We start from the raw sequence: 20,753 nt of genomic DNA, 5'->3' as shown, positions 1-20,753 counted from the left end.
ACACCCTCACAAACTTCACAATACAGCATTGTTTCACATGGCTCAAATTTTCATAAAAATATTACGTTGTCTATGAAATTATCGTGCTTTATGAGTCAACATTTACATTTTGTGACGTCAGAACCTTCAAATCAATGATAACTATGTGATTGTGATAGGTTCAACATGTAATATCATCTCTATAAAACAAAAGTGACAGCACGGAATGGCCTTGGAGGTTAGTTTTCATCTGAGTTTTTTTTATCAGATTGTCAGAAAACAACGTCACTTGAGTGGTATATTTATGGTCACTTGTCACGCTTGTCACTTCACGTCACTTGCAATTCGTGGAGGCGGGAGACTAGTGTTAAATTTTGAGTTTTAATCGGATCACTTATAAGGTAAAAATATTACGCTTACTTACAAATTTTAAGATCATAAATTAAAATTTGAATGTTTTTCACGAATTTGGGGCATAATATTTTTCTGGTAACTAATGGTGTTACTTATGTCGGTGTAATTAATTATCGAGATAGAAGTGAATGTTTGACCTCCACATCCTAATTATTTGTGCAAAGGAATCACGAATGTCAATTTACTATGATGTATTGATCAGTTGTAATAAATGACATTACCTTTTAAGTGCGGCTTTTATCCTTATTGGTAAATATATATATTATGATTATTACTGTGAATTTTGGATTGAATTTATTTCCTTTTATCATTTAGCACTAATTACACTACCAGGAACAATCTGTTAGAATTTTAGTGTTCTGCTTGGTTTCTAATTCCAATCCAAACGGATGGAATAGCAATAAAACTCGAGTTTTTAATAAATAAAAATATAATATAACATGAAAACCCAAAAGCTTCGGGCTTACAATTATTTTAAAATGTTCTGTTTAGTACCTATTTCGTTTATTATTTAGTTGGCTAAAATTAACTTAATTGAAGTTACAGCCTGAAAGCTAATATTGAGATTGTAGATAATGAAGTGGTGAAGCAATTAGAGGCAATCTAAGAGGTACCAGTTTATCTGCAATTAGTGAATCCCTATCTACTGCAAAGCAGTTGCTTGCTGGGACCAGATTTTATGAGAAGTCTGAGATTTTAAAATGTAATAAATTTTACAATTGCATCATATATATTTTTTAGTAAATATACAGAAATGCGGGACACAGTTAGTACTAAAACAGGTTTTTCAGGCTAGTTTTTATAAATTTATTTAAAAAAAAAGATTAACTAAATTTTAGGTTCATTTTTTGGGTTAAATAAAAGAAGAAAACTAACCCTAAGACTTTTACATCAATAAAAATGGCTGCCAAGTGAACAATCGACTTTAATTTTAACAAAATAACTATTAAAATGTTATCTAACTGATACAAAAAGTTTTTAAATTAAAATGTGTGTATTAGCCGTGTTCCACTCTTCTGTATATTTTCCTTTTTTTAACTTGATTTGTACGATGTTTGGTTTTAATTACATTTAGAGTTCCAAAAATTTTACAGTTCTTCTGCCCTCATATACTCATTGGCAACTTTCCAAAACTCTAGTAACGTGTTCTTTTCCGTCATAAAATAATTTTTTTATCGGCGGCTGATTCACACGTTATGTGATTTGTAAAGTCAAACCCACGGCGCAGCTGACGCACACGTGTGTGATCGAGCGGCATCCAAGATACAAATTTAAATATTGAGGAATGCATGAATGTGGCCTATTGTTTATTCCATTGACATATTCTGTTGAAACATTCAAGAATAAATTATCTTTACTTCAAAAACAATGTCCCTAATTCTTGGCGGCTCCAATCTCCCGCCATTTATGTTTTAATAAAACATACAAGTTATGTTTTACAATCCACAATAAGTTTGATATATTATAATATGATTTGTACTTCTCTTTCTTTAAGAATTCGCTTGTGGATAGAAGTGAAGTGTGCATTAAATATAATATTTTTTATGTTTATTAACATAAAAATTAATAAACAAGCCAATCAGGAAAAGGGGAACAAACCAACTTGCACTAAGCGCAGGGGACGGTGGGACTGTCCCACTTTCGGTGATTTGTCACTAAATGAATCTGACAGTATACAGGCAACTCACATTGAAATATCACCATTCGGTCCTCAAAAATAAAGTCTGTTTACGAATTACTAGTGCTTTTTACAATGGAGCGCACATTGGTGGCTAAGTAAAAAACTTAACTACATATCCCAAATCGGTTAAACAAATGTTCGGAAGTTGTTTTTGAAATTTTAAATTTTTTACACTATTTAATTAGACACTTATACAAAGTGTTATAATTTTTCCACCTCACTCATTTTTAGCGTCTCTACGCAACCCGATTTAAAGGCGGTTTAGTTTTTTAACATTCGCGCAGAAAACTCCCACAATGGACTGCGCTGCAAACCGTTGCCTTATTTTAGCAAACTTTAATTTTCCGTGCATAGGTTGGTTTTTTCAATGTGCGCTCTTGGTCAGTGTACGACTGATGCCATAGTTTATTCAAAGCAACCTCGAACCCTTCTGGTGCCAAAAATATGGTCTTGTGGTTTGCCTCCAGGTTGTCTTTAAATGAAAAAAATCGATTATTAAATAACTAACTTTAAAAAGAAAGACTAACATTCCCTGGTTACGAATAACCTGACTATATATGAAAATCTTCTACTACCGTCACAGTAAGCAGAAATTGTTGCTTGTGTCGTGATGGTAGTGACTAAGCCAGCCCAGGAATAGAACTCATGAAGCCTGGGTGGGACCCAAACGCGATGTCAATTCAGCCACTGACCAGTCAAATTACTAACAAAAATTACTACTCATGCAGTAACAACTCTAGAGAGATACTTTGCATCCTTTTTAAAACTGTGTTTCTAATGTGTTATTATAAAATAAATACATATTATTTTTTGATTTATATTGGATACACATCGAAATAATACAATGTGTCCGGGGTAAAGTGCACTAACTTTGAGAGGTGATTCAACATGATTATGCAAGTAAAAAATGGCTTAAAGTTTGAGTTCAAGGTAAATAAGTTGAATTGTTTTTTATGGAAAAATAAATATTCTTCCAAGGAAAAATATTCTAGGATGGGAAAATACATTGGGATTTCGAAAAAAGTTATTTATCTCTTTTACTTGTACCATCATATAGAATCACCTCCCGAAGTTTGTGCACTTTACCCCCGGACACCCTGTATATCTTCTACCATCACGTAGAATCACCTCCCGAAGTTTGTGCACTTTACCGGACACCCTGTATATCTTCTACCATCATGTAAAATCACCTCCCGAAGTTTGTGCACTTTACCCCCGGACACCCTGTATATCTTCTACCATCATGTAGAATCACCTCCCAAAGTTTGTGCACTTTACCCCCGGACACCCTGTATATCTTCTACCATCACGTAGAATCACCTCCCGAAGTTTGTGCACTTTACCGGACACCCTGTATATCTTCTACCATCATGTAGAATAACCTCCCAAAGTTTTCGCACTTTACCGGACACCCTGTATATATTCTACCATCATGTAGAATCAACTACAGAAGTTTGTGCACTTTACCGGACACCCTGTATATCTTCTACCATCATGTAGAATCACCTCCCAAAGTTTGTGCACTTTACCCCCGGACACCCTGTATATCTTCTACCATCATGTAGAATAACCTCCCAAAGTTTTCGCACTTTACCGGACACCCTGTATATATTCTACCACCATGTAGAATCACCTACCGAAGTTTGTGCACTTTACCGGACACCCTGTATATCTTCTCCCATCATGTAGAATAACCTCCCAAAGTTTTCGCACTTTACCGGACACCCTGTATATATTCTACCATCATGTAGAATCAACTACAGAAGTTTGTGCACTTTACCCCCGGACACCCTGTATATCTTCTACCATAATGTAGAATCACCTCCCGAAGTTTGTGCACTTTACCGGACACCCTGTATATCTTCTACCATCATGTAGAATAACCTCCCAAAGTTTTCGCACTTTACCGGACACCCTGTATATATTCTACCATCATGTAGAATCACCTCCCGAAGTTTGTGCACTTTACCGGACACCCTGTATATCTTCTACCATCATGTAGAATCACCTCCCAAAGTTTGTGCACTTTACCGGACACCCTGTATATCTTCTACCATCATGTAGAATAACCTCCCAAAGTTTTCGCACTTTACCGGACACCCTGTATATATTCTACCATCATGTAGAATCAACTACAGAAGTTTGTGCACTTTACCGGACACCCTGTATATCTTCTACCATCATGTAGAATCACCTCCCAAAGTTTGTGCACTTTACCCCCGGACACCCTGTATATCTTCTACCATCATGTAGAATAACCTCCCAAAGTTTTCGCACTTTACCGGACACCCTGTATATATTCTACCACCATGTAGAATCACCTACCGAAGTTTGTGCACTTTACCGGACACCCTGTATATCTTCTCCCATCATGTAGAATAACCTCCCAAAGTTTTCGCACTTTACCGGACACCCTGTATATATTCTACCATCATGTAGAATCAACTACAGAAGTTTGTGCACTTTACCCCCGGACACCCTGTATATCTTCTACCATAATGTAGAATCACCTCCCGAAGTTTGTGCACTTTACCGGACACCCTGTATATCTTCTACCATCATGTAGAATAACCTCCCAAAGTTTTCGCACTTTACCGGACACCCTGTATATATTCTACCATCATGTAGAATCACCTCCCGAAGTTTGTGCACTTTACCGGACACCCTGTATATCTTCTACCATCATGTAGAATCACCTCCCAAAGTTTGTGCACTTTACCCCCGGACACCCTGTATATCTTCTACCATCATGTAGAATCACCTCCCAAAGTTTGTGCACTTTACCCCCGGACACCCTGTATATCTTCTACCATCATGTAGAATCACCTCCCAAAGTTTGTGCACTTTACCCCCGGACACCCTGTATATCTTCTACCATCATGTAGAATCACCTCCCAAAGTTTGTGCACTTTACCCCCGGACACCCTGTATATCTTCTACCATCATGTAGAATCACCTCCCAAAGTTTGTGCACTTTACCCCCGGACACCCTGTATATCTTCTACCATCATGTAGAATAACCTCCCAAAGTTTTCGCACTTTACCGGACACCCTGTATATATTCTACCACCATGTAGAATCACCTACCGAAGTTTGTGCACTTTACCGGACACCCTGTATATCTTCTCCCATCATGTAGAATAACCTCCCAAAGTTTTCGCACTTTACCGGACACCCTGTATATATTCTACCATCATGTAGAATCAACTACAGAAGTTTGTGCACTTTACCCCCGGACACCCTGTATATCTTCTACCATAATGTAGAATCACCTCCCGAAGTTTGTGCACTTTACCGGACACCCTGTATATCTTCTACCATCATGTAGAATAACCTCCCAAAGTTTTCGCACTTTACCGGACACCCTGTATATATTCTACCATCATGTAGAATCACCTCCCGAAGTTTGTGCACTTTACCGGACACCCTGTATATCTTCTACCATCATGTAGAATCACCTCCCAAAGTTTGTGCACTTTACCCCCGGACACCCTGTATATCTTCTACCATCATGTAGAATCACCTCCCAAAGTTTGTGCACTTTACCCCCGGACACCCTGTATATCTTCTACCATCATGTAGAATCACCTCCCAAAGTTTGTGCACTTTACCCCCGGACACCCTGTATATCTTCTACCATCATGTAGAATCACCTCCCAAAGTTTGTGCACTTTACCCCCGGACACCCTGTATATCTTCTACCATCATGTAGAATCACCTCCCAAAGTTTGTGCACTTTACCCCCGGACACCCTGTATATCTTCTACCATCATGTAGAATCACCTCCCAAAGTTTGTGCACTTTACCCCCGGACACCCTGTATATCTTCTACCATCATGTAGAATAACCTCCCAAAGTTTTCGCACTTTACCGGACACCCTGTATATATTCTACCACCATGTAGAATCACCTACCGAAGTTTGTGCACTTTACCGGACACCCTGTATATCTTCTCCCATCATGTAGAATAACCTCCCAAAGTTTTCGCACTTTACCGGACACCCTGTATATATTCTACCATCATGTAGAATCAACTACAGAAGTTTGTGCACTTTACCCCCGGACACCCTGTATATCTTCTACCATAATGTAGAATCACCTCCCGAAGTTTGTGCACTTTACCGGACACCCTGTATATCTTCTACCATCATGTAGAATAACCTCCCAAAGTTTTCGCACTTTACCGGACACCCTGTATATATTCTACCATCATGTAGAATCACCTCCCGAAGTTTGTGCACTTTACCGGACACCCTGTATATCTTCTACCATCATGTAGAATCACCTCCCAAAGTTTGTGCACTTTACCCCCGGACACCCTGTATATCTTCTACCATCATGTAGAATCACCTCCCAAAGTTTGTGCACTTTACCCCCGGACACCCTGTATATCTTCTACCATCATGTAGAATCACCTCCCAAAGTTTGTGCACTTTACCCCCGGACACCCTGTATATCTTCTACCATCATGTAGAATCACCTCCCAAAGTTTGTGCACTTTACCCCCGGACACCCTGTATATCCGATATTTTGATAATTATAACCCCGATTCTAACGATGTCGATTGTCGATGACGATTCTACGATGCATCTATTATGAAATGAAACTCTGAAGTCTTAAAGATCTCTCCGTGTTTTAACTGATAAAATTACTAACAACGTTTTTTTTAAAGTTAAACATTCTCTTCTTTGCTTGAGTTATCAACAGTTCGTGTAACAAATATTGTCTTGCCAACAAAACCGTACATAATTTCAGCATTCAATTATAATCACTTTCACTTTCAGCTCTTTGAGAAAACTCAGCTCAGAATGAATATTTCCGTCCGTGTCACCTGTCAGAATCTAATTGAATACCTATTTAAATTTAATAATTTGATTAAATGAAAATAAAATACTTTACATTATTTCTCTCTGCAGAAGTTAAAAAGTTACTTACTTAGCTTAACACCATCCAGCTGTTTTGATTTAGGCAAGAAAAAAACATAGCCAAAAAGTGCCTTTTATTTTATTTTGTGGATGTTCAGGCATAAATATTAAATTTTTTTTCAATAATTTTATAAATAACTTAATTTTCCACATTATACAATTAAATCATAGCTGAAAATGGGTTCGTAAGTAGGAGATTTTGAACTTTAAAGCAGTTTTCATAGGCCTTATACATTATTTTTTTCTGGGCTTTTAAAAAGACTTATCTAAAAAATACTCGATTATTTCAAAGGCCAAGATGTATTCTACTCGCAGTATTTAATTAAAGCATCTGAAACATTTCTAGGCGACCAAATTTTCAAATCAAAAACACATGATTTTGCATTACTACGTATGGCATCGCCTTAAGGTTTTATTTTCCCACCTCAATTATTGTGCAAACACTTGATAATGAATTATTGTGTCAAGTATAAAAATATTAGATTTTTCTTATCTCCCGTTGGACCTACATAAGTCAATGAGTTAGTTACACAATTTGAAAAAAAAAAAAGTATGTGCTTTGAAAGCCAAACTCTCATGTGATTATTTTATTTGCTATTTATCTTTAATTTTATGCGACAGTTTTGAAAGTAATTATGCGAGGAAGCTCAAATTTGATTAAAATGAATAAAGGTTATTTTTGTTTACCAAATTAATTACAAAGTTTTTCACATAATATAAATCCTTGAATTGAAATGATATCCTTCATTATTGGAAACTAGCTAAACTTGTCGGCGTTGCTCGGGTTTTATACAGACTTTTTCTAAATCAGACTTAGATAGTGATGTTCTGCTTTTTTTGAAGGTCAGGTGTGCAAAATTTCATCAATCTCGGAATAAAACTGTAGATTTGTATAAAAAAACAACCAAACGCCGGCTGCCACAGACAATCTTCTTTAAATAAATAGCTGAAGTGAACCCGACCTTGCATGGGGTTATTAATGGTTTGAAGTTATGAATTCTAGAAAATTGGGTGTAGTTTTACGGTGGAAATACATTATCAATTGAAAAAGATAATTTTTGTAGATATTTGATTCGGTTCCATGATAACTCAACACACTTTTAAAAAGTGATATAAAGTCATTATAAATGATGAATTATATATTTTTTAACCTAACCTAACCTACTTAACCCAGTTAATAAAGTTTTTGTTTCATCACTTTCCATGACTTTATATAGCTTTTTAAAGTTGTGATGAATTATCATTGTGATGATTTATCCACCATATTTTGTCACCATTTGATTCACCTCATCGTGGAAAAACCTCCTGATTTTGTAAATCCCAGTAAATACAGTCAACATTTTAGTTCTCATGTGTTAGAGATAAGAGGAGTAGATTCAAAGGCCATTGTCTTGAATAAAAGAGTTCGAGAAACAACCACCAATAAGTAGTAGAGTATTCAGACTCTTCGTACTTCTTATCAGAAGCAAACAAATTGATAACCAATCTCTTACCACAATTATTAACAAAAATAATAATCTGAACGACTGTTTAAAACCGAATTTTGTACTGACCAAAATGTACATGAATATAATAAATAAAATTTTCTTATTTGGTTCTGATTTCAGTTTAACTTGTGTAAAATACTGAAATTGAAATTCATTTTGTTATCTAGCATCAGCATAGTTCTAAGCTCACTGGCACAGTGGCTATAATAACAATTTGTTTATATTTTGTAAGTAGATAGTAACTTCTTGGTGCATACAATTTCCCCTCTCGGTATCTTCCCACACTCGTATGAAAATGTAGAATTTTTTATATATTTAAAATAAGTTCTAAATTTTAATTATATTTATATTAGAGATGTGCCGATTATGACTTTCGCCGACTAGTCGACTAGCCGATTAGTCGGTTGTAATAAGACCGACTAGTCGGCCGACTAGTCGGCTAAGCCGATTACGGTTTCGGGGATAGTTCTAGGTACCCTGAAATGTCGCGCATGGCCAAAGTGTACCTCTGCTGTCCCGCAAGTTCTGTTTACAGTGAGAGGCTGTTCTCAGAGGCCGGAAACATATATGAAACAAAAAGAAATCGATTGCTACCAGAAAGGGCAGAAGCTTTAGTCTTCTTACATCATAATTTACCCTTAATTAAAAAATATAAGTAAGTTATAAAAAATATAAGGAGATTATGATATTTTTGGTTGTCACAATTGTGACTTTGATTTGATTAGATTATGTAGGTATGGTTATAAGAAATATGTTTTTTTCATTTTTTTTTGTTTTTATCAAACAGTTCATGTTTAGAATTTTTGGATATATATATAATATATACATATATTACTGTGCATCTTGTACATACAATCTTGATTTAATACAAAAAACTCAGTTTGTTAATTTAAAAAATCTACTTTTTATTTTAATAATAAGAAATACTTATAAATGTTCATTGAAGATAAGAAGATATTATGTTGTTTTTTTATGTTAATTAGGATAGATACTAATTTTGTTCAATAAATGTCATAATTATGTTTTCTTTACAAGCAAGTAATTTTAAAAACTGATTACCAAAGGAAAGATTGCTTTACATTTTTTAATGTATATGACTGATTATAAAAAAAAAATTTATATAATCAAGGTTTTTATTTCATGTAGTTCCCCTGCATTCATATTATTGAGAAATACATACAACGTAAGAAGCCGGATAGTCGGCGCTCTTTGCCGATTAGTCGCCGACTACAATAGTGGCCGGATAGTCGGCTTTACCGACTAGTCGGAACATCTCTAATTTATATATTACAAAATGTGAATATGGGAATTTATGTACATAATAATATTACATGCAATAAAATAATCTTTTTGACCGCTTGGTGGCTGAGTTGACATCGCGTTTGGGTCCCACCCAGGCGTAGTGTGTTCAATACCTCAGCTGGCTTAATCCTTTATCACAACACAAGCAACATTTTCCGCTTACTGTGGTAGTAGTAGGAGATTTTCAAATATTGTCAGGTTATTCATAACCCGGGAATGTTTGTCTTTCTATTAAAAAAATAAAAATAACTGCAATATAATATAATAATAATGATTATTGTTATTATTTAATGAGCTGGCAGCATTCTGCTGATATGCTCATATCTGATTTCACAATAAGTTTAACAGTAATTGAGTTGTTTTAAATCTAATTCAATCAAACTTTAAATTGGTTTGTATTAGTAGAATCGATAAGATGTTGTGAAAGACACACTCATCGATGACACATGTTGTGGAAGTTTTTTCCTTGCATCTACTACTCTATTTGTGTTTTGTAGGATTGGATGCAAAAGGTGTTTTATTAATTACAGTTTAAAGTTTTGCTGGTGGAGAAGATTTCTTGGATGCCAGGGTAATTATAATGTCCAGATAAAATTTTGAAAGTCTCAATCAAGTCTTTATTGTAACATTGGTAATCTTAGTTCCTTGTGTCTATCTTCATATTATTGATGTATTATAAATAAAGCCAGAATCTTAAAGACGTAAGTGAAGCAGCTGTGCACAAAAATATACGACATGCAGCCCTGGTGTATTGGACAAACCTGCGGTTGAATTTGCCCTATCAAATATCCTAAATAAAGCGAAAATCTAAATGACAAAAGTGATGAAATTGTGTAAAAAAAATATTCGGCGCGTGGCCCGGCGTAATAGACGGACCTTTGGTTGACTATGAAAAATCGATCTTTCCGTGAGGTTTATTTCAATTATTTCCAATGAAAGTATACCAAAATCTCAAATGTTTCTATAGGTATCCCTCGAGAAGTTACTAATTCATCATCTAGAATAATAGAATCAGGTGCTTACCACTAATTTATAGTTGAAAAACGTGTTATAAAATTATCGAACCGTTTTATATAACATATTTTAATGGTAAGGTCCTGTTTTTATTAATTTTAAATACAAATGACTTACACCCGCAGTGATCCCTCTAGAAACATTTGAGATGTTAATAATACATTCATCAGAAATAATTAAATTGTAAGCTTCGAGCAAATCCTCCTTATTAGAGTCTTGTGTCGCCTTACTGATATTATTTATTGCTAAATGAGGTAATGTTGATAATAAATTAGTGTCATCTAATTGCAAATATTGGCTTGAATAAATAAATTCAAGCAGTCTGATAACATTTGCTGTGGGTTGGAGTTAAAAGAGGTATTTGCCACACAGAATATTGTCCGCTATTTTGTCTGTTTCAGACTGTTTCAAATCTCTGAGCCTTTCCTTTTTGTTACATTAGCTCCACACAGTAGGCCCTGAGGAAAATAATGTCCCATGTCACCTTTGGGGATGCTGTGTAGATGGTATTTTTAAGGAAATAAAGGAGAGGAAGCTCTGGGAAGGAAACAGGTGTGAGGATGGGGATTAGTATGTGTAGGAGTGACGGATGTATGAATCCATTTCTCCCACTGCGGTGCAAGGCGATGGGTCAATAGAGTTCTGCTAGAGAGGTCAAAGGGTCTCCGTTAACCAGTGTCTCCCTATCCTGGCCGCTACGCAGTAGGTGGGCAGACTTATCCACCGCCAAGATGTAGACAAACCTCACCCAATGAACCCGGGCACCCCTGCTAGGTCACCAAACATAGCGAACCACTTGGGGTGACCTGTGGCAGAGGTGTTGGTTATCCAATAGATTTTTCCCGGGGGGCAGTACCAATTGAACAAGTAGATAGTAGTAGACTTTCTAGCAGTCAAAAGAAAAAAAAATAGTACCTAACTCAAAAAAATAAATAAAGTTTACTGAGCCGTCATTAGGGATAAGTTGTAGCATCGCAATAAGATTTTGGAGCTACATTTTGGCTTTAGTAACATGTGGTTACGTGCCGTAGCTGGGAAACAATTAGGATAAATGAATATACGCGTATTAGATTTGACTTGTCAGATACGAGTGGTTATTTATATGCATACATTAGGTTTGCGTGTAGAGGATATTTACATTTGCAGTTCAGGCCCCCCTCACAGCTCTTAAATTGGTATTTGCAATTCAAACAGATCATTTCATCCTTCTGCTCCTACTGATTTAATGTCCTGTAGGTGTTGTTTATTCCTGTTTAGTTAAGGACTGTATATTATTACACTAGTAGACCTACACAGTTTCTATCCTACATTTATTTATTGTATATTGTGAAAAACCAATTACATACATTAATTATATGAGATGCGATGCAGTCTTATATAAAAAAATACTTATTCTAATCTTGAATTCACTGAGGTTGAACTGAAAAATACTTATTCTAATCTTGAGTTTACTGAGGTTGGACTGAAAAATACTTATTCTAATCTTGAATTCACTGAGGTTTGACTGAAAAATGTCTATCTCTGGAGGAAGTTGGTTTAAAAGTGTAGTCATTCTCCCCAGAGGCACGATCATTGGTAGATTGGTCCTGCTTCTTGGAAAAATAAAAATGCCTGTGCTGCCTAGCTCTCTGCCTAGTTTGCAAATATGTCCATTGAGCAGTTTATGTGTATCTATCACCATTGCAATTGTTCTCCTTTTAGTCCTCCTTGCATTCCAACCAGAAAGTCAGAGGGATGCAATGATTTATTTGAATATCAATTCTAAGATTAGAAAAATAGCTAATCATCATCGCTGACAACACAATATGAATTCTGATTATCATGCAATTACCATGTAATCATATTACCTAACTGATTATTACAAGAAAGATTGTTTGAATATTATTATTATTATATATTTTTGTTATTGAAAGAAACTTTGTTTCCATATAAAAAGGTAGATGCCAAAAATATGGGAAAAATTAGTTGCAAGATGGTATTGCTAATTCTGAATTTTAAATATTAGATTGACAAATATGACGCTTCATAAATAGATCCCAATGGTCGAGTGGTTTAAGACGCTTGTCCTGGTGAGACAAGGAGATCCTGGGTTCGATTCGTAGTTGTGACCTTTATCTTTTTATTTGTCTGTGTCTTTCTGTCATGTTTCATTTAGATATATTAGTATTATCTTCTTAAATGATGCTTTATTATTATATAATTATTATGTGTAACTCATGCAGAGATGTGCAAAATGGGTACCCAAAACCATTTGAAATGCAAAATGGAAATGGGTCAAAACTTTTCCATTTGAAAATGCAAAATGGTTTTTAGAAAAGCATTTCAAATGCAAAATGCAAAATACCTATTTTCAAAATGCATTGAAAATGCAAAATGGTTTCTCAGGTCAAACAATTAAAATAATTATAGAATTTTTAAACAATTTTGTCATTTAATAATGGACATCAATGTAGAACAAACATATTACATGATGGTACATCCAAAAACACCACGACTACAGATTATGAAACCACAAAAAATTTGCGCGGATCTAATGTTGCCAACGTAAAAACATAGAAACTGCTATCTAATATTTAATATTACAGCGTCATGGCCCCATGTTCAGTATTTGAATCAGTATTTTTTGTAATGGTATCACTCAATTGCCAGGGCTCCTACCAGGGAGCAACTTGACAAATGTAAATTATCTCTCATAGCGAGGTTGAGGACCGACTGATATTTGGGGCTTATGAAAAAAAGATGAGTGGAGATAGTAGGAAGAATGTTGCAAAAAAGCATTTAAAATGGAAAATGCGTTGAGAAAAGCATTTAAAATGCAAAATGGTTTTTAGAAAAACATTTAAAATGCAAAATGGAAAATACCCATTTTGCATTTCCATTTGAAATGGATTTATTTGAAATAAAGCACATCTCTGAACTCATGACAACTTGCACCTACAAAATAATATGAAGTTATGTATGTATGTTTGACAGTGAACTACAAGTGACTTGGACTTGTATGTATATCAGTAACTGTGATTGATACAATGTTGGTAATCTTTACATATTTGATGATACATAATATAACCCAGACATTGCTCAAAGACATAATTCTAAAGATATTTAGTAATATGTACATAGTAAAACATTGTTATTTTCATTTCAATGTACATACATGATAGTAAGATGTGTATTTAACTGTTCAGTTGGTTTGATAATAGAAAATGGAGGTTTTGGCCCAATCCCTGGAGGGGTACAAGGAGCTGGTGGGCAACACAGCGGCCATCTGCACCGTGGGGCAGTTCTTCTCGCCGGCCTTCCTGTGCAATGACATGCGCAAGCAGGGCAACACCCGCGGCATTCCCATCATGCCCTTCCTCGGTGGTATTGTGCTGTAAGTCCTTGTACCTCAATACCTTATTCCTAACAAAACACATCAAACAGACCAAACTTATATTAAACTATATTTGACATCTCACAAGAGCGCCCCTGTCTGTACAGTGTAGAGGCAGAGAAATTCATATAATTTTGTTTGTTTGTTTTGCAGTTGGATAGTTAAAGATCTTTGCTATTACATAGACACACAAACACCATTACAAATGTATTTTGCATTTTTTTAACGTAATACCATTGGCCTCTCAGGTACAGAAATGAGTGCGGAAGTTGTCTAGTACCTTGTCGGTGCCACCCACCATTTTTCTGCCGTACATGTACGTGAGAATAACATGCTTCATCATTTATATGTCCAATTGTCTCAATTATTTGACCTTCAACTACACCACCATGAAATTGCAACGTTTAATTCACAACTTTAAATTTAAATTGAAGGCATAAGTGTATGGTGTAATGGATTTATATATTTCGATGTTTTTGTCTGTGCAATTGTTAGTGTCTTTAAAATTAAAAGCCATTTGAGATTTCCAATGATGCTAGATGAGTTTAACACATTCATCCACACAAAAATACAGCTCAGGTAAGGTCAGCCAGGGGAAGTGCAGCATATGTAAAACCCCACCTAGGCATAAAATCTAATAAAATATAATATTATTTATCCTAGACTTGTAGAAAAGTCAATAGATGTCGCACATAAAAATAAAAATGGATTTATTTATCCAAGACACTCTCTAGATTGCATTTAGTTTGGGATGAATCTTGCAATCTTACAATTTATTAGCCAATAAAAATATGCTTTAAGAAAATGAAAATAATGTTGGTACTTCTTAGTCGAAGTATGGCAGTGGCGGATACATATGGGGGGGCGGGGGGCGGGAGCCATAAAGGCATTGTAGAATGTAATATAATCATTTTAGTAAAAGCTGTCACCTTTCACCCGTTAAATGGGGTATGTCCATCTAACCGTTATTATTTAATTTTTAGAATGAATACAGAAATTTATTAATATACTGAAAATTGACTTTATACGCCAGCTCTTGCAGTTTGGCGACATAATCAAAAACAAGTAAAGAAGGGTTTTACTACTTTCAGGGACTAAAAATCACACCAAAAATAAAATGGCTGTCAGAAAAAAAATTGGCTCGCACACAGCCATCTAGCACTAGTAAACTGCAACGGGTTTAGTATATAGTGTGTTCCTAGATGTCACCCATAGTCACAAATTGCTTATGTTTCTCATAAATCCTGATAGATGTACATACCCGGTTTCCATTTTCCCTGACTCACCTTAGATAATTTTCGCATTTTATATTGTTCCTTGCATGTTACTATTTTGTTCTGCAGCACCTAACATGTTACTATTTTGCTCTGCAGTACCTTACATGTACACTTTTTGAAGTTGTTCCCAATTATCCATTATTATCTGTTATTTTACCAACCTGTGATTGATATCTGTTACGAACATCTAAAACTACCACTACTGCACTGTACTGCTATACATTATATTTGTGCACTATCTAAAATATGACTTGTACACATTATATTAGTAAAATTCGTTCAATAAATTAATTAATTAAATTTCACTAGGAGTCAGAGGTTGCGGGTTTGATTCCCATGCAACGCATTGCATATTTACATGGATTTTTCATTTATCATAACATACATACTATTATGTTCTGCCAGGAGTGGAGTGTGATTGAGTAATTCTGATGAAGCCACGAAGAGATGAAGATGAACACATAGTTTTAATTGCAATAAAACTATTATTATTGAATTCCAAAATATTGACAATTTAATGTTGCTGTAGCAGTGGTTTGTCTGGATTTGGATCTTTATTTCCCCAAGACCTTCCAATAGACCTTTAGGCCTCTAAAACTGTAGAAAGGAACACTGGTAGATGACTTATGAAGTGTTTAATTGTTGCAGTGGTGTGCTCAATCTCCAGTATGGTCTCATGCTGAGGGACGACACCATGATCCGGGTCAGCTTTGCGGGAGTGTTCCTCAACATCATATACTTCATGATCTATTACGTGTACACCGAGAACAAGGGGGCGGCCTGGATGCAGACGGGGCTTGGGGGCGCCTTTACCGCCGCCATTATCGGCTACACGCTGCAGCAGGAACCCGCCATCGGAGAATACCGACTGGGCTTGATCGTCACCACTATGATGATGATCTTGATCGCTTCGCCTTTGTTTAACCTAGTAAGTTTTTTCGTTATCAGTTAAATCATCATCTACGTCAGTTAAATTTTCGTCATCATCAGTTAAATACCTCGGCATAAAACATTTGCAAACGGGAGCATGTTTGGATTCTTTTTGTGAGTTCACAAAATATCAACAAATCTAAAATGTTTTCCAGATGTGTTACCTTGAATGTGCTTTATGGTGTCGATAACACCTTTAATGATGTGCATTTAATGTTCCTCTTAAATGACCTTGTCATTAAACGCCTATCATTAACATTAATGCATCATAAATTAGACATAATATTGTTGACAAAATAATTTAAACAAATGTTTTCATTTTAAAAAAAATGCTTTGTGGTGTGATATTATAAAGCTTGTTACACAAAAGGAATATAATATATAGATATTTATGGACGTGGCCTACGCCTGCCATACAGTCAACACGGATAATAATATTTGGATGATTTGTATAGCGCCGTTTTTGTGCAAAATCACCTCAAGGGCGCTGTATATTACCCGTCTGTGATGATTGTATGGGTGCTTTTATAATTTCTACATTTTAATTTGTTTCATTTCTTTGGTACGAGGTATATGATTCATTTGAAGGGGATGTGAAATGATTACATTTTTCTTTTGGGGGAAGCAGACATACGTACATCTTATCTCATTTTCAACAGCTCTTTCTTGTACTCTATTATTTAGTGTGTAAGAAGGAACCGCAGTATTATTGTGATTAAAGAACATACTTTTTTTGCTTTGTTTGTGCCATTGCCATGCGTTAGCCGTAGGAATTATAAGAGCTCCCAATGAGACTGTATGGCTAGCGATATTGTGATATAAGCGATGCCCACAAAAATTTATATATTATGTGTCAAACTCGTGTGTAACAAGCATAAATGAAATAATAGAAACAATAACTTTTTTTACAACTTACAATTTATTAATTTCTTAGATGCCTTTTGGGTTTTTAATACTATACAACTTTGATGAAGTGTGGATACAAGTTAACTTCTAAAATCTTAATGACAGTCATATTTTTATAGCGATTAATTTTTGGGATATTTTGCCGTATTTCGCTTCCTCCTCTTTTAGCCAACGTATCGGACACTGTAACACTGCGTAAAACATTGGCTAAAGAAGGAGGAAACGCATCACGGCACAATACCCCAAAAACAAACAATAATACTTTTGAATCTGACAAACATACTGCTTTTTATTTCTCACTTTGGATCTGTTTTCTTTCTTTTATGCAGTAATATACCTACTTGAGTTTTTTTAAAGAAATGTTATTAATATTTTCAGCCCACCATAATTAGAACAAAAAGCACCGCTGGAATGCCTTTCCCAATCATCTTTTCTGGAACAATCGTAACATTCCTTTGGCTGCTTTATGGAATCATCTTGAGGAATGACTTCATTGTTGTAAGTTTACCAATATTATTCTTGTTTTTCTCCCTAACCTGTGACCCTTCATCATAGCGAATAAATTTCTCTACAAACATTTTTTGAACGCTAAGAAATCCACCGTGGATTTATAACGTTTGTATCTGTCGTGTGCTGGCAAAGCCACTGTAGATTTGCTAGTAGTTCATCTCACTTGCCTAGATTTTATGATATTTTGAACCTTAAAAATTGCTTCTAAATATATAAATATTGTATCTTGTCATTTCATTAAATTCCTTGTCAACTGTCATAATTCCGATTTTAAAAAGTCATAGAACCATATTCATTTACAGGAAAGCCTCATATTGTGAAGAACGCTTATTTAGCTGTAAAACTCAAGGATATTTTCGTATGTCTTCGTTATATTATAATTTTTTATAACATAAAAAAAAACCATTTCTATCAATATTAGTAACTATCCAGGAGAAACTACAGAAGATAGACACATACAATTTTTATAAATATGTAAACACATTATTCGGTAAGACGGTGCAATTTACAAAAACATAACTTTGCAAAAAAACAAGCAAGTGATTATGAAAATAATGTCAACCGGCGTACGGCGGGCGATCTGCATTTTACCCCCGGCACACTACGAAGTACTCGATCGCGGCAAGGAAGGTAGCATTCCAAGGGTTAATTTTTTGGATTTTATAAAAAAATAAATAAAAAAATTTATAATTTTAGCTGCAGAACCTGATGGGTCTTGCCTTGAGTGCGATCCAGTTGACCCTGATGGCCATCTACCCCGCCAAGCCGGTCAAGGCTGAAACCAAGAAGAATAAAGTTAAGAAAACTAATTAGGAACCTCTAATTAATATTAGTAAATTTTTTGTACCGTCTAGCCAAATTTAGTACAATAACCGTACACATTTTTTCATTGTTTACAAAATAACAATGTTATGCATCAACCAGCTAACCACCAATAATCTATTATTATTTACAAAGACACAAAAAGTGTATACAGTTTGTACTGTTTGTATTCTTTGGTGCTTGGACTCTTGATGCTTAACCACTTCCATTATACATAGTTGTAAATGATTATATATATAAATTAAAAAGCAATATTTTCAGAGAAGAAAGTAGCCTTTGTAATGATTCCATTAATCACATTAGATTTATTGTTATTGACTTCATGTGTAGGATTATTAACTACTTTTAATACATTCCTTTCACTGGATAGATTATCATGCCCTTTTCATTAATTCACAAGCAAGAAAGTATGTAATTATAGTCAGTATAGCAATAATACATTATGTCTAGTAAATTAATAATAATTGGAAATGTGCCTTAACTTGAGTACAAAAGTTTAGGGTTTGTATTCACTGGAAATCCATGTATTTTTATGCATTTCTTGTTTGATTAGTTTTATAGTGTCATTTAATTCAAAGACAGCTCGTTAACAAATCAAATAAATGGTATATAAAAATGTATACAACATGATTGTGATAATATGGAATAATAACATTTATTGTTAAAATATTGAAAATTATTATTAAGTCCTCAAAATTATAAGGTTGGTTTTAAATATTTTTGTAAGTAATAAATATTATGTACAGCACAACTGAAATGACATTTCATTCATTGAAATAAAAGATGATTACGATTATTTATTGTTTTTTGCTATCCCATAATCAGGGTGGCCACAAAAAACGGATTTCAAAATTCCCTGATAATTCCAGGTTTTCCAGGGCAGTTTCTATATTTTTCCCTGATATGTTTTATTTGGTATAAAGGACATATCGTTCAAAATTTTATTTTTGAAACACGATTTTCATCTACGCCAGAAAATTAGAACAGATACATAAATAAAAGGAATTCCGTCATCTAAAGCATTTATTATTTCTTTGCACCACAATGATCTATTCAAAACAAAATACACTTATTACAATTTTTTTATTTTTTTTTTATTTTTTATTTATTGTTTTTATTTTAGTAATTTGTACATTTAAGTTTACAAATGACTAATTAATTATTACATACAAATATACTATGTTTTTTTTCTTGTTAGATGTGGCTCCTACACAACATCTTGAACTTTTCAATTGGGGCAGACTTAAGGTTTTCCGGCAGCGCGTTATAGTATTTCATCCCTTTATATAATATACTATTCTGGGTATTCGCTTTGTCCTTCTTTGGTAGTCTAATTTGATTGTACGTCCTAGTTTTATGTTTGTGTATGTCCTTGTTGTATACAATTTTATTCGAAAAATATTTGGGTAGCAGGTTGTTTACAATTTTGTGTAAAAATATCATCGTGTTCAAGGTCAACATCTGTTTCACCGTTAGCCAATTTAGTTCGTTTAACATTTTATTTACTTTTGAATACCTATTTCGTCTGAGTATTATTCTCATTGCCCTATTTTGGAGAATTTGAAATTTATTTTGCTCTCGGTCGTTACACAGGAAAAGGATAGTTAAGCAGTAATTAAAATGTGGAGCAATAATGGAGTTATAAATGGTGATTGCAGTTTTTTCGACAGTTTTTGGCGAATTCTTCCCAAAAAAGATATTTTTTTACCAATTTTCTTTTGTGTATATTCCGCATTTATGATATTTCGCCTGAAGACAATTTGTGTACAAATGAAAAGACCAGACAAAAATAGACAAATAAACAAAAGTAAGTACAGTAGAACCCCGATAATTCGAAAAAACGCGTAATTCGAAATTTTCGCCAAAAAAATTTTTCATACAAAATTTTTTTTAATTCGAAATTCGTTAATTCGTAATTCGAAATTTATTTTTCTCCGCGCACGAAAATTTGTTCGTGAAATTCGAAAAAATTTGATTTTTGCGAAAATAAATCATAATATTTCGTAAATCTGAATCTAAAAGTCAGCCGTGGCGGTAAAACGCCGAAAAATGTATTTTTACGTGGTTATACATCATCCTAATTAGTATTATTATTGTGTAAATCTGAATCGATTTACACTGGAATGTTGTATT

The 20,753-nt window shown here is 34.5% G+C and overlaps 1 protein-coding gene across 1 annotated transcript; it reads left to right on the top strand.

The window, feature by feature from the left end:
• Nucleotides 1-208: 208 nt before the first annotated feature.
• Nucleotides 209-19,416, top strand: LOC149422047 (sugar transporter SWEET1). The gene is made up of 6 exons (XM_089634662.1): nt 209-271; nt 304-380; nt 14,003-14,175; nt 16,101-16,380; nt 17,667-17,786; nt 18,495-19,416. The coding sequence occupies exons 3-6, from the start codon at nt 14,006-14,008 to the stop codon at nt 18,609-18,611; spliced, it is 687 nt and encodes a 228-aa protein (XP_089490788.1). The 5' UTR covers nt 209-271; nt 304-380; nt 14,003-14,005; the 3' UTR covers nt 18,612-19,416.
• The last annotated feature ends 1,337 nt before the right edge of the window (nt 19,417-20,753 follow it).

The sequence above is a fragment of the Hesperophylax consimilis genome, chromosome 8, assembly GCF_061612785.1.
Source record: "Hesperophylax consimilis isolate HC1 chromosome 8, BYU_Hcon_1.0, whole genome shotgun sequence".
Taxonomy (NCBI): domain Eukaryota; kingdom Metazoa; phylum Arthropoda; class Insecta; order Trichoptera; family Limnephilidae; genus Hesperophylax; species Hesperophylax consimilis.
Note: the sequence above shows the minus strand (reverse complement) of the source record. Positions and strands in the feature narration are given on the sequence as shown.